This window comes from Perca flavescens, chromosome 9 (genome assembly GCF_004354835.1).
Source record: "Perca flavescens isolate YP-PL-M2 chromosome 9, PFLA_1.0, whole genome shotgun sequence".
NCBI classification, from domain to species: Eukaryota; Metazoa; Chordata; class Actinopteri; order Perciformes; family Percidae; genus Perca; species Perca flavescens.
In genome coordinates this window covers 17,830,137-17,854,257 of record NC_041339.1, presented here as the reverse complement: position 1 = coordinate 17,854,257, position 24,121 = coordinate 17,830,137, and the positions used below count along the sequence as shown (strand labels likewise).

At 40.9% G+C, this 24,121-nt stretch overlaps 1 protein-coding gene across 3 annotated transcripts in view; it reads left to right on the top strand.

Moving 5' to 3' along the window:
- Positions 1–21,861, top strand: part of faf1 (Fas (TNFRSF6) associated factor 1) — a 75,372-nt gene extending 53,511 nt beyond the window's left edge. For 2 of the 3 annotated variants that reach the window (XM_028588011.1, XM_028588010.1), the window contains exons 14-19: positions 3,362–3,498; positions 3,596–3,684; positions 8,636–8,716; positions 9,164–9,241; positions 12,714–12,926; positions 21,367–21,450. In XM_028588011.1, the coding sequence (XP_028443812.1) occupies positions 3,362–3,498; positions 3,596–3,684; positions 8,636–8,716; positions 9,164–9,241; positions 12,714–12,926; positions 21,367–21,450 (682 nt within the window). Of the gene's footprint in view, positions 1–3,361; positions 3,499–3,595; positions 3,685–8,635; positions 8,717–9,163; positions 9,242–12,713; positions 12,927–21,366 lie in introns of all 3 variants that reach the window. The other variant, XM_028588009.1, reaches the window with a different exon arrangement.
- Positions 21,862–24,121: the final 2,260 nt, after the last annotated feature.

The following is a 24,121-nucleotide window of genomic DNA, read 5'->3' as shown; positions in this document are numbered from 1 at the left end:
CTGAATAGAGGGTCAGTGGGAGACGAAGGACTCCCTTGGAGTCCAAACATCTCTATCTATAGTTTTGGTGGAGCTCCAGCAGTCTGTGTTGGTAACTGGCAGGTCTATGCGACACCTGTTTATTAGGACACAGGTCATGCTATTATAATGTTGGTTTTTTTGTTTTTATGATACAGTTTGTAGAAAATGTTGGAAATTAGTTTGAAAATAAATGTAGGCTGCAATGTTTAACAGATGATCAGATCCCCTGTTGGTTCAAGTGTTGAGCTGTGGAGAGAAGGAAGTAAAAGTGGACCTGCTGAGGGTATGATTGGGTTCGCTCTTACCATTGTGCCTAGAGTTCTCTCCTACTTTCCCTCATCTTTCTGCTACATCTTTTTCTCCCTGATCCGTCAATCTCTCTTTATTTTCCTTCTCTTTATCCTACTACCTCAACACTCTCTCTCTCTCTCTCTCTCTCTCTCTCTCTCTCTCTCTCTCTCTCTCTCTCTCTCTCTCTCTCTCTCTCCCTCTCCCCAAAACCTCCAGAGTTAAGCCTGCCCTCTGGTAGCAGCCATTTAAGAAAGACTCGCACCGTGACCTCACCCCTCCATTATTTCTTTTAAGGAAATTCCCTCCTTCCTTCATTCCACTCTCCTTTCTCTCCCATTGGCCTCCTTTTGCTTTTTGCCCCAGCTGAGTCTTTTTATTGCACATTAAAAGGCAGGCAACATCTGGAGCTTTTCATCACACACAGCTAGTCCCAGCTTTGCTGCTAATGCATGAACACACACACACACACACACACACACACACACACACACACACACACACACACACACACACACACACACACACAGCTTCTCTGCATTCTCACGCTCTCTGGTTGATCCAAAGTGACTGGTGATTGGCATCAATCACACAAGCTGTTAGAAAGGTATCCTGATTGTGTGTGTGTGTGTGTGTGTGTGTGTGTGTGTGTGTGTGTGTGTGTGTGTGTGTGTGTGTGTGTGTGTGTGTGTGTGTGTGTGTGTGTGTGTGTGTGTGTGTGTTGAACCTGCTGATGTTGGAATGTGCCTGTTGCTTAGCTCTCTGTATTCTCACAGGCCTCCTAGTTTAATGATTAATTATGCATAAATGCAGTTCTGCTGATTGGATGCCAGTGTAATTGTCACCCATGGGAAATGAATCTAAAATATCGTCATTGCACATGGCAAATATTCAAGCTATAGGTAGATAAATGCACTAAAAGTAGATAATTTTATCAGTATCACATGCTTCCTCAATTCTATTACACATTTTATTCAATGCTAACATATCTGTACAAGCACCCCTAAAAATGAAACTAAAGTGACTTTATTGTCTTGCTAATTATTTTGTAGGGAGCATACACAATAATATAGGTGTACAATGACCAAGAAACACACAGGTGTTCATCTTATTGTTAATGACCTTTTGAGTGTAAGCTGGTGTCTTAACCGCAAGGAGCAGAAACCCAACATGCAAACCTGTTCTGTACACTTGACTTCTCCTCTTGACATCCTCCTACCTGAAAACATAGGGGGGAACAAAATGTCATTTTCAATTCAAAACATGTCCATGTTTGCTCTGAAACAAAGTGTGTATGACACAGTGCGCAATCAGGGCATCCGGTTCCCATACATACTCCCATACAGGTGGCTGGCAAAAATATTCCCTGCAGTGCTACTGTACTGCCTTGACTCATCAGCTGCTCAGTGGAGCAAATGTCAGGTCTAACCAGTCAACTTCACGCACCACTTTTGATTTGAAGAAATGTGATCTGACAGTTCAGGGAAACATTAACTATTTTAGCTGTCTGGATGTACAGTTAGAGATAGAGATGGGATTGGTGACAAATTAGAAGCTGTCAGTCATATTTACCATCAGAGCCTTAAACTCAACTTAGCTGCAAGTTCCAGGCAGGTGTTTCCTCTACATTTAGTTACCCCTGAAGGTTTTTAAAGGCCACGAGTCTGGTATGGACTAGGCTACATTCTTTACCATGTTATGTTATGGCTGGTTGAGACCGTGCCGAACTGTTCACCTCAGTTCCTGCAGTAGTTTGACTTCCTCCTGCCCTCAGTGTTGTGTCCATACTTGTTCTGTAGGTGGATTGATCTTAAATGCTTCATATGCTAGTTACATATGCCACGTTGTAGGTTGTGTTTACAGGTTGAGCAGTTTAATGTTGTGATGAGGATATTTTTTTACTGTGGTCGACTGACTTCCTTAGTTTTGAGATTGAAACCAAAGCTGGTTGGCTTGTGTTTGATGGGATATTTAAGATTGGGTTACCCTTCAAGTGAGTGTCCATTGTTCCCTGGTCTTTCATTACAGGTTAGAGTTTCGCTGTGGGCTATTGTTATGATCTGCCTGGGTCGAGGTCTGAACAGGGACAAATGTCAGGACAAAATGATCAGTAGGATTTAGGGTACCCAACTTCTTCATTGCAAGAATTGGGTCACTCAAAGTTCAACATTTTTGAAAAGTGTTGTTTGACTCATATTCCTAAAATATCTTTAATTCAGTTCTGCTTAGGGGCTGTGTAGCCTTCACATCTTTCACAGATCTTTAATTCGATCATCCATATTTTCAGCACTAGTACAATTATTAATTTAGAAAGCACCACAATGAGCTCAAGTACTTTATTTCACAGTTTGAGAAGTCTGCAAGTGACTGCAGCTTTGGCTTCATGTTTTAATGAGTTACATCCCCTCTCAGACAGCATACCTTCCATCTATCTACTTCTTCTGACCTGCTGTCCCTCCATCTATTCCATTACTTCTCTATTTTACCAGCCAGTTATTAAAGTAGATCTTATTAAAAGGCGGGAGAAAAAGCTAATCTATATTTGCATTCAGTCTATAGCAATTCATTAATATTATGACATTTACAGGGAGCTTGGCGGGGCCCCGGCTGCCTGCTACCCTTTTCCCTCTCTGAAATGTTAATTTAAAAAGTTCTGTCTTTGTAATGGAATAAGAAATCCTCTCTTGCGCTATCAATTCTGGGTGTCTGGTGAGGAATACTAATTCATCTACGGTTCCAATTGAGATAGCATGTCACTCTGATGGAATAGGAAAATGCAGAATTGGTTTTAAAGTCCTTAATGCCACGAGTGGTATGTATTTCTCTTTTCTGCTGCACTTGGAAAATCTGGAGTATACGCTTTTTTTTTCCACATGTTGTAAAAATGTTTCTGTTTGTACATGCATGTGTATGTATGTGTCTGCTTTTTGGTCTTTGTATTTTTTTTAAATGACAGGTTTTGAAATAGTTGTTAAGTGGCAAGAAAATCCATCAAAGGAATTGAATAGAATAAAAAGATGAATTTGAATTGGATTATTTCTTTGTCTTCCAGACTACTCACCATGTGTACAAGGCACTTTGGAAGTGTGGTGACACAGACTATACGGACATACAAGACAGACCAGTTCCCCCTGCTCCTTATAGTCATGGGCAAACGAACATCCAATGAAGTTCTAAATGTTATTCAAGGTAATTCAACTTTAATAATAGTTTGATAACGTCTATAAATATATGTGTAACTTATGTAAAAACACAAAAACTAAATTAAACACTGTTTTATCTTTAGGCAATACGACAGTGGACGAGCTGATGATGAGGTTAATGGGAGCAATGGAGATCTTCACAGCACAACAACAAGAGGACATCAAAGATGAGGTACAGTTTGAGTACAATCAGGGCGTCTGTGACTTCAGCGAAACACAAATGTCAAGCTCTGATTCTTAAACATGTAAAAAATGCTTTGGATTATTCTGAAAAGAAACTTGCTCATGCCTGATCTTAACTTCAATGGCTCAGGTGGTCTTCAGACCTCCAGTAGTCTCGCTTGCCAGACTTATCTACACAGCGCTGCGGAGTAAGGTCTGGCCCCTCCACACATACACTCCTGGATAGGAGAAACATTTCTTTAAACCAATCACAATCGTCTAGGGCAGGACGGTGTATCTGCAAAATGGTCTCGGGAAGGAACTTGATTTGGTGGAACATTTGCACCCCGCAAAAGAAAACGCCACATAAAATATTAAATGACGTTAAAGCTTTAGTGCATAACTTTTTTTTATAATAATGAATGTCTGTTACATTCAAGCCATTTCCAAATGAGTTGCTACAAAGCTAATTAAGACTATCAGCTTCACACAACTTTTCTCAGTATGGCTATGTTCAGAAGATTGTGTGGTCTGGCGACTTTTGCGCGCAGAAACTCGAGTGAAGATAATGACCTCTTCTGAAGAGTTCATCATGTTATTTTAATCCTCCAAGTTCTCCTTGGTTACTAGCAACTGCATGGAGGAGGGGTGGGGTTGGTGCGCGATCACGGAAGGCTTGTATCACGTGGGCGTGCTGACAGTTTTATTGTCATTACTTAGAATGCCTCATGGGGGCGACAGAAACTACACACTGTAGCTTTAACTGTTCCCACAATACAGTAACGTGAGCTATTTAACTTAGCTGGATACATGGTTAATCGTAATTTGCTCTTACCAGTGTATCGCCGTGTGTATTTTGTCCCTATCATATCCCTCCGTCAATCGTCCCAAAACGTCTTTAGATAGTAAATGCCGTAAACATATTCTTTGTTAAATCTTTACACTCATTCCCCGAAAGAACCAAGCAGGCCTGCCTTGTTGCACGATCCAAATTTTCTTCCAAAAAACTTGCCATTTTCAGCAAATAGCTTGCTAGCTCGAAGTTTGTTGATGTTTCCCGAAACCAACGGAGTTTTACCAGGCGACGGACATCCGGCGGAAGATCAAGTGGCACAGAGGTTCCCGGCAATTATAAATGAATTGTCGTCCATCCAGACTAGACCTTGAGTAACAATTCAAACCATCTTTACCTTAATTTCGTTGATTTGGCCTATGACTATAGCCACATTCAAAAGCCCTGGTGGGACAGTTGAGCCAGTCTTCTACATCCTGCTTAGATATAAATTGCAACATGCTGAGACAAATCAGACACCATTTTTAAACTGTGGCATTCTTGTAATGACAAGTAGAGAATACTTGACCATTTCACCTCATTCCCCTTTAGTTCTAGTTCAATGTGCCAACTACACTCTCTGGTTTTTGAAAAGGTACAGGACTCGTCTTCCATTCACTCCAGTGTGTAGGTAACAGTCTTTTACTCCAATAGAAAGTGGACAAACACCATTGAGGGATACACTCCATAAAAGAAAGTGAGGCAACAGTGGTGGGAGTCTTTTCATGTCATAGACAGGAATCTGGGACAGTATGACAGGGAGGTCCCCTCACTTTCATATACTTTCACCTGACCCTCTTAACCATTTACTGATGTGTTTACTCAGTGACGTCAAACATGACAATGAATGACACTGGCCATGTGTTTCTGTCCAGACAGATTTTCAGTCAGCTGAGTATTGGAGTAATCTTCCCATGCTCTTTTCTCTTTAATTTTTAACAACTTATGGTCAGAGGTTTAGGAATTTGAAACAATATAGAATAGTCCCCTTGTAGACTAACAAGTTTTAAATTGTTTTTTTAATAAGATACACAGAGATTAAAGTTAAGATAGATTTATGATCATTAATAAGACCCTATTCTTCTTCCTACGTATCACACATACTAACTGTGAGATTGTCTCTCTTAGTCCCACACTCTGTCAGCCTCTCTCTTACATTGTTGTGTCTCTTTTTTAACTAATGTATCTATAGATGACAGGTGTCACACCATATAAAAATTAAACAGTTAAAGATTCAGTCAACCAAACAGCCTGTCCAACAATGCTAATGTGATAGTCAAAGCATTTCAGTTATGGGAACCGTGGTGTGTGTGTGACACACACACACACACACACACATACACCCTGAGGGTTAGACTTCCTCAAGTGGTTTATGGAGTATTGAGTGACAGCTTTCCCTTTGTGTTTTTATTATCGCTACAATTATCTGGCTTCATTTTGGATTTGTCACACTTCAAATAATCATCAATGACAAGAAGCGACAGGAGGTATTCAGAGCACGTACATGTGTCAGATCAGATTGTGATTCATGAAGTGTACTGTAGGTTCACACTTAAGGCTGGCTATCATTTCATTTTTCAGTATTAGTACCAATGAATACCCGAGTACAGATAACAAAAGAATATTTCTCCCTTTACCTTATTTTGATAAATATAAGCATGTTTTTTCTACAAAACCCAGTTTTTCAAATAACATAAGTTTTCAAATATTAAATGTTGTCTAAACACAAGCTGCCGTACAAGAACTTTGCCGAAATTAAACAGTCTAAAACTTACATTTAAATGAGAACCTGGCTGATCACAGAATGAGTAAACAAGAATTTGAGCAGACTTTCTATGCCAGCCGATACTCTGTGCTACAGACACACTTTGCTTGCTACCAACAAAGTATTGACATTCAATACCCAGCCCTTTTCACACTGGAGGACTTGGGTCACTACCTTACATTGTGTATTGACCTTATTAAGTAATATTGTTAAATATTGAAACTACACTTTGTAGTTTTAATAAAGTACCATACATGCCTCTTATGTCATCTTAAAATAATTTTGTTTTAAATAATTGTGCATGTTTCTTTTCTTACAAGCTGATTTGATTTTGTCTTTTTCTTATGACATCTGCACAAAATAGTTGTATTTCATTACTGCTTTATCATCACTTTTATAACCATTGCAACAACTGTCTTAAGATCTGTCAGAGAAATAGGAAATCTGACTAACCATGGCACAGTAGTTTAGTAAAGCTGTTCTGAAAGATATTAAAGTGTGATAATTACCCAGGCGTGGCCTGCCAGAAGGAAATAGCTTGTGAAAATGTAAAAAAAAAAAAAGACAGTGTAGGGAGTATAAGTGATGATGAAAGCATAATTTTCCAGTGTGATTATTCATGATTAGTACCAATAACAACCGGATTTTAGTATATCCTCTATCTGACAGAACCTATCCCATCTCCAAGGTGAAGTCAGCCTTGATACTGGACTAATCCCATCTTCACTGTAGCAGCTCTGAGGTGTTTGTGTATTTCCCACTCTCCCTAGCTCCCTTCCCTTTGTCTTCTTTCTGTTTTTCTCCTTTTTTTCATCTCACCTTTCAAAAGACAAACTCAGACACAAACACAGACATCCACCATATCCAGACATTCCACTTTGACAGTGACTTTTGTGTCTGTCTGGAAATGGAGCAGCTGGACAGCCACATTGTGGCTTCAACCAACCTTACTGACTCGCCAGCCATTCCTATGGTTGTCTGTGTTTTAGCTTAGTAGTTTGTAACAGACTGACGACTCACTGCAGGTTCTGTGGTCTGCATCTGTCAGCATTATAGGCTATTTTCAGCTCAGGTCATCAGCTAAAATGAACCAACGTTCAAGAGAAACAAACATTCATATGTTTTTGTATTTGTCGAAACTGAAGCACCCAGGGGAAATATAACCCAACATCAGAGGAGTAAGGTCTACAGAAAGAGACCAGATTTAATTCTGGACCTTTTTGCTGTGAAGTGACAGTGAGCCACAGTACTGCCCAACAGCAAATAATTAGATATACAATATGGCCCAATTACAGTAGCTCCAAGCCACTTGGTTTGAATTAAAAACTGTTTTTTGCAACACTTGAGCAAACATTAAATGTGTGACAGCTTGCATTTCTGACTTCTGACCACTAAAATAGGAGTTTATTAGCACCACTATAAGACAGCACATGGCTAGCAAACTTGATTAGTAGCCAAGATATACTGTAGATGTGGCAAATCGGTTTGTTCTTTCCCTCCAAAGATAAGGTCTTTAACATCATATTGTGTTTGAGCATTTACAGGGTAGATTAATGTTTCACATTATGCCTCTCATGCACATTATGTTATTCAATGCAGATGGTGCATTTGAAAACGCATTACAATTGATCATTACAAAATGAGTATCAGACATGGACTACTGTGCGACTTGTTTGCGTGACTCGGGGCCAGTCTTTTGAAGGTGGCCACTTTTGATGCCTTTGTCCCTCTCTACTATTCTTTTACAGTTTCCTTTCAAAGTCCATCTATTATGCGGGCCAAAAGCACAAATGTATCCTTTGCATTTTCTGATTGAATACAACAATACACACTGTCCTTTTGCTTAGCCACTGCCTAGCTGCACAGTAGCCCTCTGATCATCACAATAAGCTTACTTTGCCATATCCAGGTTGGCACACAGCATGGGCCTTCAGAAAATAGAAAACCAATGGCCGTGCAATGTTAACACAATGGACACTCGTATTTAGTCCCAGTCTTTATAAAACACTTTGTAGCCACAGCAGGTAGAAAGAGAAGGGCCGTTAGTCCCCTTCCCTCTGTACAAACAGGAAGAAAGAGGCAGAGTGAATGAAAGAGAAAGGGATGATGAAACTGAGATGAAGAAACATAAAAGAGGCTCAGGGTCTGGTAAATGACAGCCCGGTCACAATGAATCCCCTCTGGTGCTACTCTTTCATACCTGGTGTTTGTACGTAACCACACTTGACATGCTGCATTTTCTTTTGCTTGGTTCTCTCTGGCTCCCACACACCGCACCTCAGCTTAAATGTTTTGTCCTTGTGTGTCCTTTTATTATGTTGTTAGTTAATGGGCCCCACTTTCTTTCTCCCTCTCTCCACCCAGGACGAGCGTGAGGCAAGAGAGACGGTGAAAAGGGAACAGGACGAGGCCTACCGTGTGTCTTTAGAGGCTGACCGCAAAAAGGTGTTTTAAAAAATTAAAAAACAAATTGTCTACTTGATACACTGGGGTCTGAGTAAGTTGTGGTATACTTTAACCACTACTATGATTTTTAACTCATTTTTTATTGTACGATTTTAACTCATTTGTGTAGCTAATAAAACAGCCACTGTCTGAAATACATTGGGCTGAAACAATTACTTGATTTATTGATTAGTCAATTGACAGAAAATTATTTGGCAACTGTCTTGATAATCGATGATTAGGATTTAAGTCTTTTTAAGCTTTTGAAATGTGAGGATTTCCTACTTTTTTCAGATTTTGTGTCATGTCATTAGCTTGTATTAGATTTAGATACTTGAGTGTCTAAAAAACGAAGTTATATAGTTTTTTTTAATTAAATTTCAGAAAGTTGACAACCAGTGGGAAACATAGTAACGGTATTCAGCATTTTGTTTCTTTGTTTTTCAGAGAGAAGCCCAAGAGAGAGAAGAGGCTGAGCAGGTTCGCCTGGAACGAATGAGAAAGGAGCAGGAGGAGGAGAAGGAGGTGAGAAAAACAGCCATACACATTATGCAAATTACCTAAATTAATATTCCAACTTCATCAGTGCAGGGCTGAACAGTGATACGTTTTGCCAGCACACAGTGATTGTGCCATTCTGCTGTCGTTTTTTATCTGTCTTGCTCTCACTTCACAATAATGAGTCAATTAGATTGTGGTCTTGGTGAAGCCTGTCTGTGGAGCGTGTGTAGTGTGGGTGAACAGGCATACAGCCATTTCAGAAGAATTAAATATCCTAATTACAGTGAGGCATGCCCCTGTTAATGTCACCTTACATACACACAGGTATTGTTCTATTTGACTGCTTTACATTGGTATAGCACACAGCCTTATATTGAAACCCAAGTGTACAAAAGACAAGAGGCAATTCATCTACACAGGATTGAGTACAAACACACACACAACCTAAGCAAACACACATATTCACTTGAAAACAATTATTGTATGAGAAGAGGGGGCAAACACACACACACAGGCAGACACGTACACTGTCACGCATGCAGGAAAAACAATAATTGTCTGTGAGAATGGCACCAATGTTGTAATACAGTCTATAGTAATACAGTGTAGTCCTGCTGATTGTTGTTTACTCAAAAGCAGAGAGCCTCAGGGCACTGAGAGGTATTGGGTGACCCGGCTCGCTCAGGTGATTTGTCACTTAAGTTAAACAGACAACAACAAATGAGCCCCTGGTCAGGCCTTCCTAATTATATCACTGTAGTTCACTAACCAAACTGTGTGTGCACACTTGTGTATTTTAAACAACAATAGCCACTTTGGCCTTGTGTCTCCTACCTACATAAATTGTCTCTGCTCAAGCTCAGTGGTTTCCATGGTGTCTCCTGTGCTAACATTCTAGTGTTGTGCTTGTGCAACAGTCTAGATATTCCTAAATATGAGAGCCAACAACAGCTGCTGGACCCGGACAATGGCAACTTAAGTTTCTTAAACTGTTAAGCAGGACCTAAATTAATCTAAAATGGGATATGGGTGCCCTTTGGTTTTATCACAACACCGTACTGCATTTTGTTGTGTGTACTTCTAGTTCTGACGAGCTTAGGTCCACAATGACACTGACAGGCAAACACAGAAAGTCTATTGGGAATTGGCATTGAAAAAGTTATCAGTTATTCTACTTATTGATTTCATTCTTGATACATTTTTGGATGGAAAAAGAATACAAACATGCATAGGAAAGTACAAAGCTTTAAATTTTAGTAATGTGAGAAATTAACAATAATTCACTAGCAGCTTGAATTGGACATTACATTTTCTACAATAGATAGTAAGTAAAGTGGGAGAAATCAATATTTAATAAAAAGAAATGTATTTACATATTCCTATTCAAGTATAAATTTGAGTCTTCTGAGGTAGTAAGATAGTAGTGTATATGACAGAATATGCAGACACAACAAAAACATCAGTTGCCACCAGAGAACGGACAATGCTAGTAGGAATGCTTTCTCTGATTTTGTGCCTTTGTGCAAAGAAGAGTGAGATAAAAGTAGGAGCTGGTGAATTGAAGGGGGGGGGGGGGTGTATGTGCTTGTGCCTATGTAGATTAACATTACTATTTACCTCCTTCAGGGGTCTTAGCATACAGTTGTGCGGCTGTCAGGTGCCCTTCTCCCTACCCCACCCGTCATCTGTTTGCTTTTTGTGGTTAGCCGAGCGAAGCTAGAGAGGCAGATAAATGGATGGATAGATGCTCCCGATTATTTGTGTGGAGCAGCTTTGTCCCGAGGCCCGACCAGACGTGTGTCCTGTGGTTTCTTTAGGGACGCTATCTCTACGAGTGCCGGGGTTTATGCTTGTGTCTGTGGTTCACTGCCTGTCTGCATTTGTAGGTCCACCATCACCACCATCACCACCACCACACACAATCCTGTCTTTTATTTGTGTATTTGTGTGTAAGTCTTTCCCTGCGGGCCCCTTTAACTCAGTCAGCATCAGCTCTTATACCTGTGGGAGCTGATGGTGGAGCGGCACGCGCGCTACCCTGCCCACCCAACACCAGAAGCTGCTAATGAGCTACTGTTGTACACTCTTATGAAATATAATTGCATTATGGTGTGTAAATAAAGCCGGGGCGTGTTGTCACAGCATATGCTCCCCGGCTGGCCAAACAGGAACAACAAGCTGGGGGGAGGAGGGGCAGGAGCAGTAAAAAGAGGAAGGCTCCAGGGAGCGGCTGAAGCGCGGTTTTTGTAATAGCAGCCCATTAACAGGAGAGCTGATTACCTTTACTGTGGAAGATGACAATTTGATGGTTGTCTTTGACTATAAGACACTCTCACTCTGGTGTAGACAGTATTACCAAATGTTGTTTCTTTAAGATAAGCTTTAAACTATCTGTGGTACACACTGAGATATTCAATGGGCACAATCTCAGATTTCCCGAACAGACTGAGCAACAGTAAGAAAGCATGAAGCAGCAGGAAAACACTTGGCCATTTTCAACATACTGAAATGCTACTTGGCAACCTTCTGAGCTACACCAGGCTACAGGGAACAGGGTGAGACACAGGGCAACTAATTCAATAACATTCTCAGGACAAGAAGATCCTTTAATTAATGTGAGGCAATCAGACTCTGGGAGCAACTTCTTGGCTTGTCTTTCATACTTGTTTGGATAGTGTGTCGTCATCTTCATCACTGCCAGTGTTACTGTTGAATCTCTGGTTTTACTATAAACAGAGAGCCAAGACAGTTTTTTTCATCGTTACACTTTATTGAATCTCAGATTGTTTCTTGTATTCCAGGAGACTTTGTTTAAGTTTTTCTTCCTCTCCTGCACTTATTCAGTTAGTTGTCTTTTGCCATGGTGTTTTAAATGTGCATACAAATAAACAAAATAAATTAGAAGATGTAATCAAGAACTAAATGGTCCACTAAATTTAACAATTTTAATATTAACCTAATAACTTTTATTATTGCTCCCTCACAATATTACTTATGCTGACTCTGCAGTCAACAAACTGTAAAAAGAAAGAAATATAGAGAGACTTTGTAAAGCTAAAAAAATAAATAATTGCAGCACCGGTATTGACAGCTGCATCCCACCAGCACCTGTATGTTAACATCTCTGCCCTCACTCAACACAGCGAATCACTACTTTATCTAGAAAAAAATGTTCATGCTTTACGTTAGTCTTTTCATCTCCTTGATTCATTTTCATGTATTAGTATTAATGGAATAGAGTATGCGTTATTTTGTGAAGAGAGGAAATATATTTCACATTTGTGTTATATTTCTAAAAGTTGGAGGAGTCCTTGGCCTGTATTTGCATCTTCTTCACCTACACTTGTCCAGTGTGATCACAGAATTCATGATTCCTATGTTACGTCTGTCCTCTACAAACAAGGAAGTCTACCTTTAAACAATAATAATTCTGAGGTGTTGACAATTGTCAATGTGCTGTACTGACCTAAATGCTGGATTTTCTCCACGCCATCAGGCAATCCGCTTGTCATTGGAGCAGGCCCTACCGCCAGAGCCCGAGGATTCAGGAGAGCAAATCAGCAAACTGCGAATCCGCACACCAAGCGGCGAGTTTCTGGAAAGGCGTTTCCAGGTCAGCTGTAAGCTTCAGGTCCTCTTCGACTTTGTGGCCTCCAAAGGATACCCCTTTGAAGAGTTCAAGCTCCTCACCACCTTCCCTCGTAGAAATGTGAGTGGTATACCTTTCTTTCTTACTTAGAAAGCCAGCTCGTTTACAACATAATTAACCCCTTCTGCTTATATATGTCAGGTGAATGGGCTTTGAAAGACCAACGCAAGCAAGCTGTTCAAATCACAAGTGGAGAGGGAAATGGAAGATGTCTTATTTAGGGAGGTGAAGGGAGTTGAATTCTCCTGTTATCCAATTGCCGTCTTAATAACGGTTCTCTGCCGACATAAACAAGTGCTAAATTCATCCTTACTGCAGAAGAGTAGCAGCAGGTTATGAAGTGTTCTCGGCCACAGCTAACCTCTCTGCTGGAGAGATCCACAGCTGTAATTGGCTTTTTTTTTCCATTTGGGCCTGGGCTGAACCTCAGGCGATGGCGGAGAGTGTAGAGCAGCAGGGACAAGAGTTAAAGACAATCTGTTGTGGCTGATTGATGATTTAGTTTCCTCTTGCTTTTTATCATCATAGTTTTTGATTGTTTGTGTGCTGCAGCAGCACTCATGTGTCGCTGCTTTTGTTTACTCGTACCTGTGATGGAGCAAGTTAAGCCAACTGTTTATCCATCCACCTGCGCACAGGTATTATTCAGTGCATATTAATTAGTATCATCAGTCTATTGTGAATACAGTACACTATGACTGTATTAGGATACAGTTGTCAGCATTAACAGTAGTATTCTCTATGGCTCTTCTGCTGACGCCCAGTAGCCATCTACAACCAGTCATTAGAGCGCCTGGTCGCCGCACTCTGTGGTAGAGAGCTAATGAGCTCTATTTTAACTACCAGTTTAATTAGCCATGCTGCTGGAAACAAAAATGGGATTTCCATTAATCAAGAGAGAAGTGTGTGTGTGTGTGTGTGTGTGTGTGTGTGTGTGTGTGTGTGTGTGTGTGTGTGTGTGTGTGTGTGTGTGTGTGTGTGTGTGTGTGTGTGTGTGTGTGTGTGTGTGTGTGTGTGTGTGTGTGTGTGTGTGTGTGTGGCTTGCCCAGGCAGTGTGCCATCGTAGTCTGTGGAGACCGCCGAGGCACAAACACCTCAAACTAACACACACATTAACGCATAGCTCACACTCTTCATTTCGTCACAATCACACACTTCAACACATGCACAAATATTTTCAAGCAAACACATGCCCCACTCACAACTTTGTCACTTAAAGGATTCACAGTTGTCTCTTTATAATCAAGAGTAAACATGTGTTTGAGACAGAGATAAAGATGTGTCTGCATCGCAGAAGAAATTCGGGCAAAAACAGGATGGGAGGATTAAAGGGGTAGAGAAGCGAGGAGAGGATGGTGACTGCAGAACTAGTCAAAAAAAGAGAACAGAGAAGGCAAAAGCTTAAACAAAGAAAAGATTTAATCAGAGAAACAGTCTGAAAGAGAAAAGGATAGAGAAGACAAGTGGAGAAGATATTAAAAAGAAGAATATGGGAGATAATTCCAGAAAACAGAAAGGCAAGAGATTTGGGGAAAGACAGAAGAGAAGCAGCTCAGTGGTAGTGCCAGTATGAGGCTGTGAACACAGGCCCCTGTCTAATCCTGCAGCTCTGTGTTGTAATTAAATGAGAGAGAGCGTAGAAAGCCTCCATCCCGTCCAGACGCTCTCCCTGTTGCTCTGCCAGGATCAGAGGATAGAGGATAGACCACTATTGCATTTGTAATTCTGCACAACTGTTGAAACCTTCTTTCCCTTTTCTAGTTTTCATCAGCTTTGTGCAGTGTCACTCTTTCTTTTGCTATTTCCCTCCTCGTCAGCCTTTTTTTTTTATTTCATTTCCATACATTGAGCTGTAAAACAAATTAGTGGATCTACTGAAGTCATTTTGAATATTTTGAACTAAAATTACTACATTATTGACCAGGAAAAGGGCTATATATTGTGAATCGGTAAGTCTGGTAACACAGGTTTATTCCCATTTGTAAATCAACTTAATAAAACATCAGAGCCAGATAACGTCTTTGATTCATGATTTTTTTTTTTTTGCCGATAAGTGTCTATTAGTCTCTGATTTTTGGACTCAGTCTCTCTCCCAACATTTGGTATCAGTGGCTTATCTCTTCAGCACTACAGCAGGCCTTACACTGGCATCATTTGTACTAGGCTTAGCCGTGCTCAGGGAGCTAACCCTTTCCGTTTCTACGACTCGCAGCGAGTTTGAGGAAGGAGGGGGAGACTTTTAGTGTTTCAGTTTTCAGCTTTCCATTCAAGAATTTCCTCCTTTTTCTTTGATACTTGTTGAGCACAAACCACTGTTGAAAGGCCTGAGGTCCTCTTCCTTCAGCTCGCGGTGAACATGTTTAGACTACCGGTATAATAATCGTCAGTTGGCTCTTCCTGCCTGGCTGCTCATAGACACCCAAACACTGTCAAACCAGCATATTAGTTTTCTCACTGTGATACTGTACTCTATTTCACCTTCTCTTAATCCTTCTTCCAGCTCTGTCAGTGAATTCACCCAAACGATTCTTAGACAAAACCTGAGATTCAGGACAAATAAACAGTGGCACAGAAGAAGCTGTGCGTTGTACTGAGATAGATTTTACATCTGTTATACTGCTGTGTTTTATTTTTCTTGTCCTCCTATCATGAAAGAATCGTATTCACAGGAAGAGCTACAGCGGTTTGTTTTAAAAGTAGTTTCGCCCCAAGTTGCTTCCGCAGGGCTGTTCTTTTAATATTCTCTCCACATAACCCAAACCCACAGCTTCACAGAGCTGCACTCTGCTTCATGTCTGACCATGGATGTGAAATGTGGCTCTAACTTAGGCCACGTATATAGGCTAGTATCTCCCTGATCGCAGAAAGCACCCCTCTGCTCAAAAAATGAGTTGTGCTTATTGTTACTTCACTTGGGTGTTTGAGCTTCACTGTGCAGAACGACTTATGTGCTGAGTTTGACACCAGAAGTCTGTTTGAGACGTGTACGCACAAGATCATTTTGTGACATCACAACATGTTTGGAAGCCAATCGTGGTCCAGTATGAAACTTACACAAGCGAGATGTGGAAACTTGAAACATCCAATGCACGTATACTGAGAATGGACTTTTTTTTTGGTGTAGTAGGAGACATCTCGTGTCCAGCAGTTTAACAATGTTTGTATATTTATAGATTCTGGATTCTTCAAGGAGGTTAAAGGAGTAGATTTTAATCGTGTTTAATAAGGTAATTGAAATTTTTTTTGGAAAAGCCATATCAGACACAAATATTTTTCAAAGCAGAGTATTTTATCTGTCCTAAAACACGTCCAGTTTTACCCTAAGGATCCCCCGTCCTCACTTTGAGCCCTCTCCTTCTCCTCTCCCTACCAGCTTTCCCCTCCTCTTTCCTTCTATTCCTGCCTCTCTACCTCCCTGCTCAATTATACTTTTGTTTTGCTCTCCAGCCTTTGTATCCTCCTCCATGTGCCTTCTCACCCCCCCCCCCATCCCTTTCTTTTTTCTCCTTAAAAATTTTAAATATATTTTTTAAGCATAAACTATTTATTCATATGTATTTATTTTCTCTCCTTTTTTTTTTTTTTTTTTTTTCTCTCTCCTTTTCTCCTCTTCCCCATTCCCAGTTTTTCGGTTTTTCCCCTCAGTCCTACCCCCCGTCCTGTCTGTGCGGTGCATTTCTCCCTTTGAAGTACCGTATTCTGGTCTGTTCTTTTCTGTTCACGCCCCGGCGCTACGTGCTGTCAACGCTCCTGGCAGCAGATAATGATCTCCCACTGCTTTTGTAATTGGCCAAATAAACACTTGACAACACTAGTTTAAAACAGACAAGTTATTTGGTTTTAATTAACATAGTAGGGCCTGTAATGGCTTCATTAAAAATGCGTTATTTCAGCTGCACGTTTAATTATGTTGGAAACGGACATCTTGAGGGCCTGTGTTTATTTTCCCTTTCTTTTCTTTCACGGCTGAGCAATGCTTAGTGTCGCCTCCTCTGTTATCAGTGTGTTTTATTCATTTGAATCAAGTGACTTACAATTGTGGTATTTATTTTAAACTACACGTTCAGTGCTAATTATGTGGTTTTGACCGTTGAAATCTGCTGTTTGATAATGCCAAATACGTGGGGTTGATATTAGCTGATTATTTTGTCATACAATTTTTCACAGGAATATAAAGACTAAATATCAAAGATTGCCGATAAGCACCATCTGTCTTTTTAATTGGTTCCAGTTTTAAAATTAGTCTTTTTAATGCTGAGCCTCCAGATATTGTATTATCTCTTTAGATTCCACTTTTGTTCAATTTTGTTCCATTTTTATTCTGTTGATTTTTAATTAACAACTGGAAAAACTTTTTTTTTTCACAATATGCAATTTAGTCAGATTAAAATCTTTGGAAACTAATTTAATCTTTGAAAAACAGTCAGTCCCTAATTTAGCTGATTGATTTGATCTAAATTGGCTGATGAAAATTATGTTGACTCAAGGTTGAAACAAACTGCAAAGCAGAGAGCCTGATTGTGTCTGTTTTATGCATGTATTTATGCATGTATGTATGTATGTATGTATGTATATATGTATGTATGTATGGCTGTGTAGGCACAGGAGGAGAGAAAATGGCTTAGGCAGAGGAAAAACAACAGCTTTGTTTGTTGACAGATGCCTCCATGCTTATGGTCTGTTAATTGGATAACAATGTAAACAATCACCGATGGCGCCCGTCTCCTGTGTCAGTGTGGCATCTTGTTTCCCTACTTTCTTTTTCAGAGTCAGATGCTGCTCTCCTCCCATCGTCTCTCCCTGGTGCACTATGAGCACAAACTCTCATTCCGATTTCACTAAGAATACACACACACACACACACACACACACACACACACACACACACACACACACACACACACACACACACCTGCTCCACCCCAAAGTCTCATTTACTCCTACCTGATGCTGTGGTGTCATAACAGCCTGTCGGGTTCATTAGCATGGCAGCCATTTGCAACACGCTGCTCCTGAGGTGGGAAAAGGAACGCAGCAGCCCTGTTGGTCGTTTTCCCCACCATTGGGATGGAATATGTTTGCAGCAAACACACACACATACTCATAAAGACATACACACACACCATTTTATCTCGCTCCCTGCTGTGCTATGAGGCAGCTGACTAGGTGAGGGGCATAAGGTTGATGTGGTAACCCCTCCCTGCCCACACCGGGCTTCCAGGCACCCTGCTGAAAAGTCAAGAGTCTAAATGACACGTTGAAATGAGGACAAGGAGATGAAAGACATGGAGTCAAAGACCGCCGACGTGCACATGGTGTGACATTTCCGAACACCCATGGGAGATGCATAGGTTGTCTGATGCTGATATGTCCTCCTCACCTTCCACAAATTTACTTGCCTTCTTTTTTCTCTTTTCTCACCCTTTTCTGAGTGCTCAAACACCCTGTAGTTTTACAGATTTTATAGTTAACACAAGTTTAAATGCGTAATTGCTTTAATTATTTTTAATGCTTACTCATATCAATGCTTTTTATCTCAAATAACAGTTTTTCAGGAGTGAACATAGACTGTTTATTACCATGCAGTTTTGAGATTGTTCAAAGTACACACAAGGGTAGGATGTCTCTCTGTAATACTTGTGTAGAATTTAAAAAATATGAAGCAACCAAAACCAAGTTAGATTTGTTTTATATTTGTGCACCCTTTTTTTTTAATACTGGATATTTATGACACTAATAAGACTGATAGGGCACTTGGCATATAGTCTGCAGGAGGTGAAGTTGTGGTTTAGTTCATGGGCCGAGGTCACATTTCATTCCCTAGAATAGTCTGTCTCAGACCGATCACTCTGCTTGTTGTGAGGTCGACCTTTACCATGCTAGCTTACCCTCCCTGACTTTCTACAGCAGGTACAGGGAGCGGGTTAATTATCCCACTGTGAGGTTAGAATAGGAGCCCTAATCAGAGGGGCTGACGCAGCAGTCATCAGATAAGCCCTGGACACATCTCAGTGTCACACCACCTAGCCCATTCAGCCCAGGTGTTAGATTGGCCCAATGTAACACAACCCCTCCAGTGATTAGCTCACATAAGCTAAGAGAAAAACATAGGTCAGACCCCCTTCATGCCAGCTAACTCCATCAGCTCCGTTGTGGGTGGTACTGCATTATTCCTCTGCTGTTGGACAATAGCTGTCGTAAAGAGTATTGAACACAGATAAATGTTTCTCTCCTCTACACCATCAGCTACGTTCCTGTTTGACCTTTGTCACAGCTGAAATTAGGCATTATTAGCCATCAAAAACACAGAGTTCTCCTCTCAATCCCCCTAGTCTCTCTCTCTCTCTCTCTCTCTCTCTCTCTCTCTCTCTCTCTCTCTCTCTCTCTCTCTCTCTCTCTCTCTCTCTCATACAGACACACCAACGAGCTTTTACAACACAAACTCTCCTGTCCTGTAAACTTCATCAGTTTGTTCTGGATTGGAGCCTTTTTAAAAAAACAAACCTGATGGTCCTCTTAGGGAAACAAAGCTCTAGCTGCTCAGATTACTGCCCAGACTTTTTTAAAACATGTTAGAATAATACACACTCTCTAACAAAACACACATTCAATGAATTCAGCAGTAAAGCTACACTGTTCTCCAATCTAGATCGCAGGGCATATATGGTGAGACAATCGCCAAGGGATTCCAGTAGTGCAGAATGACTTGAGGTCTTGTACACACTAATATGTATAGATAGACTGGTGTTTCTATCCACTTTGCTTAGCACTTTTATTGAAATATTTTTCGAAAATAGCATCTCACTGTGGAAGGCCAAAAGAAAACTAAGGCTTTAAACCGTGAGGAAACACTCAATTGATAGATTTGTCCATTGGCAGGAAATTGTATGCCATCACTTTTTAATACGGAACATTTGCTGGTTCCGTCTCCTCAAATGTGCCGATTTTCCCTGTTTTATATCATTGTAAATTTAATATGTGTATGCTTCTGCGCCGGTTACAGCCGTGGCCAGACTTGAGGCCCTATTTTAACGATTAAGCGCACGGAGTGAAGCGCCTGGCAGAGGTGCGTTTAGGGCGTGTACGAATCCACTTTTGCTAGTTTAACGGCGGAAAAAAGGGTCCGTGCGCCAGGCGCATGGTTCGAAAGGGTTGTACTTAGTGTCTTAATTAATCATAGGTGTGTTTTGGGCGTAACATGCAATAAACCAATCAGAGTGTCATATCCCATTCCCTTTAAAAGCCAGGCGCGTTTGTTGTACTTTGGAAGGAAGGAGAGATTTTCAGGAGTGAAAGCGCGCGAGCAGATCATATATGACACGGGCACTATGCCACTTAAACTCCATAATACTATTTCACATTGTAATATTTTAATTTTTAATCTTTTGCATGTTTGTGTGCTGTAGCGCGTTCCTGTGTGTATAACAAGCATAGTGTGCGCGCATTTTACTAATGCGCTGTTAAAATAGCAATGAAATGCTGCGTTATTGACTTTAGACCAGTTTTTTGTTGGTCAGTGGCTCGATCACTTTCCACTGCCTCGAGATAGCAATACGCCAAAAATGCACCTGAACACACATCCCTGTGAGAACAGCACGCCCACGGGCGTACAGATGGGCGCAGGTGCATTTGCTATTTAAACGATGTGGGCGCTAGACGGGAAATTGACATCTGCGTCGGTCTTAAACTAGCAAAGACACTTGCGTCGGCTTTATGCTGCACTGCGCCGGGTGCAAGATAAGGGCCCATTATGTTTTTGGACTGTCCGTCCGTCCCATTCTCGTGAACGCGACATTTTAGGAACGCCTTGGACTCAAGGATGAGGATTAGATTTTGGTGGTCACTTCCTCTCCCTGGATGACAACCAGAACAGGGAGCCTCCTGCTCCTCTGGTAGTCCACCACAAGCTCTTTGGTTTTGCGGACATTGAGTTGTTGTTGCACCATGTGACAAAGCTCTCTGACTGAATGATTAATTGATAATGAAACTAATCATTAATTGCAGCCCTAGTATTAAAGGACAATTCCGGCGCAAAATGAACCTAGGGGTTAATAACGTGTACCGAGTCGACCGTTCTCTGGGACATGTTTTTATGCTAATCGATTGTGTCTCTAGCTTGAAACAAGCTAGCACAAACCGGTGATTAGCTTCTAACGCTAGCCTTCGGGGCAGAGGGTAAATCGCTATTTCTACACCACTAACAAGGCTCAAAATAGCACCACACTTCAACAGTAGCATAATGAGGGTCCCTACATGTAAACTGAAGCATTGACAACTTTGTAAGTGTACAGACAGTTTATTAAAAAGATAGTTTATAAAGACTGTACCGTTCACTGTACAGGCAGGTGCCATCTTGGGTAAACAGTCATGACCAGTCGAACCACGAACACATATGTTATTAACTCCTAGGTTCATTTTGCGCCGGAATTGTCCTTTAAGCCTTTTGTTAGCAATGGTCTAATACATTGCCTCTATTTCCTCCCACCTTGTCTCTTCCCAGATCACCCAGTTGGATCCAGGGTCGAATCTGATGGAGGCCAAGTTGTTTCCGCAGGAGACGCTCTTCCTGGAGTCTAAAGAATAGGAACTGGCCCTCTGACAGCTAGGAGGACCGACTGACTGATGAACTGGCTGGACACACACTAGTCACCGAGCACACACACACACACACAACCACACACACACAATCAATCCTCTCAGACGTACACAAACACACTGGCATGCACGTCCAGTTACACACAAGTGCAAGTAAGCTTCCCTGCCCTCGGCCTGGTCGTGGCACATGAATGCCTAGTGTACACGTGATGCACAGAGGAGCAAAGACAGTACACAAGCACACAGCCAAACATTCACCTCCCCCAAACCCTCTCTCTCTCTCTCTCTCTCTCTCTCTCTCTCTCTCTCTCTCTCTCTCTCTCTCAACTCCTCTCACACGCTTCACAACTTCACGTTCCCAACTGCTCTGTCATGATTTTTTCTCACAACACAAACACAACACAGTACGACAACAGCATCGAGAGACTGAGAAGACAAATCTGTCACAGGAAAAAAAACAAAAAAAACATGGACTTGTTACCCTTGTTTCCACATTCAACACACCAAGGCTGCTTTTTTAGAACATGTTTTTTTGTGTTTGAAATAAAAAAAAAAAAATTGCTAAAAATGGAAATGAAATAAACAGCAGGAAGAGATGTTGCCTGGTAGAAGTCTGGGCTGTTTCATCTCCACCTGTATTTCCTCCCTTAACCTTCCCAAACTCCACTTTCCACCCCCCCCCACCCTCCCCTGCCCCATCTTCCACCCCTCCGTCCGCTGTCTGCCGGGGGGATGAGACATGATGGGACACCTGCAGCATCTGCATTGTCCCGTCAGTCTCCGCTCCCCCTTGGTTTTATCATCCACACAAGCCAACGGATTGCTCAGTTTTCAGTTCTTTTTTTTCCTTTTTTTCTCTTGATCCTTTTTAAGTTTGATGCTGTATTAGTTTTAGTTTGATATACATTATATAAAATATATGAATATGAACATCAATTTGTCTCGCCCGGAAATCTGTTGAAACCCGTCCTGACACACAAACACGTTTTTTATTCCTATTCAAACGATATAAATATGTTTTCTCTTTTTATCATGGAGGGCATATCAATCTTTATTTTATGGGCTCAAGAGTAGATGGAAGGACAGGAAACTTTGAAATCAAGTTTTATATCATGACATTGCTCTGGGGGCTATTAGGGGACAAATGCAGGTTTATGGATTCCGTTCAAAATGTTCCAAAGAGGAAAAAAATATATTTATATTTGACATTTTTAGTTTATGTAGAATTTTTTTCTTTTAACGAATCTGTGTTAGGGATTTTAATATTATCAAATCTGAAGTGTCTTGATTAGCTATGAAATCTGTATCTGTAACTTTGAGAGTTGATTGCTTTAAAGCAACAACAAATATTCTTTTGTACCTTAAAATAATCTTTCCAAACTCGTTTCAGTGGTTCATCAACTCGTAACAGGGTGAATGGCACTTCTGCATCCGCTTTACGGCCCTCTATCGGCTAAAACCGCACTATGCAAGTTTGCCAGATCGGGTAGCGGATCTGTAGTTGGAATGAGACGGCGGTAATGGACGATTCCGCTTCCAACCTGTAGGGGGACCGAAGCGGGAAAAGTGCTCTAGTGTTGCTTTAAAATGGCTTATTAGTGTCTGAGCTGTCAGTTGAATGTTAATTTGATCACAATCAAGATAACCTGAAAAACAGTTCCAGTCTTGCCCAGTTCAGATATCCATCTTCAAATTTCTGTTACCACCGACAGACCTTTTGCATATAACAAACGTTTTAATATTCTCACTCACACGCCTCATGGTAATATCAGACACACCGCAGCTAATTTCCTGCCTTCGGCGAGGAGAGATCACGCAGGCTTAGCCCTCCATCTGTAGCTGGGCTCCTCTGTCAGCTAAAGGCAAAGTTTGAAAACCCCAGCAGAGTGAGCATCACTACAAGAATATGCTGAATTATTAAATACTTGTGTTGCTGGGAATCACTTTAGTTACTTGAATTACATAATTAATGCAGGCGAGGAGCTGATGACGTGTAAGACTGGGGAGGATTTTTGTAGAATATTAGATTATTATTATAGTAAGAGTATTGATTACACAAATTGCAGAAAACTTATCCCAGTCTTTAAATTGATATTGCTCCTTAAGCAGCTGCTATTAACAGTGAAATTAATCAGAGTTCCTAAATAACTACAACTAAATTCTCTTACAAGTTAAAATCAGACTTCAGTGGTTGTAGACTGACTTCTTTTAGAACAGACTTTACTTGACTGCAAAAGTGAACTCTGTCTCTTTAGGGGAACAATATAAGACTGTTAAGTCCCAGAGTATTTTAAATATCTATGAAATGGGTTAGATTAATCTAGACTAAATGAGGAGACGAAAAAACCAAGTCTCTTCAAGCTGTTTTGAGTTTGTCATCTTTCAAATGGGAGTTGTTCGAACTTCACCTTAATCCTTGTGGTTGAAATAGACAAGTATCTCATGAACCTCTCTGTGAATACTGCCATCAATCCTGTGTTTATTGTTGGAACATGTTTTTTATAAGGTTATTGTTAACCATGTAGTTGTCTTTGGTAATGCAAGTTATACTTAAAAAAAAAAAAAACTAGGGCTACTTGTGTAACACCCACAGTGAGTATATTACACAAGCATCCTCGAGTGTGAGTGCGAGTGTTTGTAATAGTCTTGTTTCTCACGCG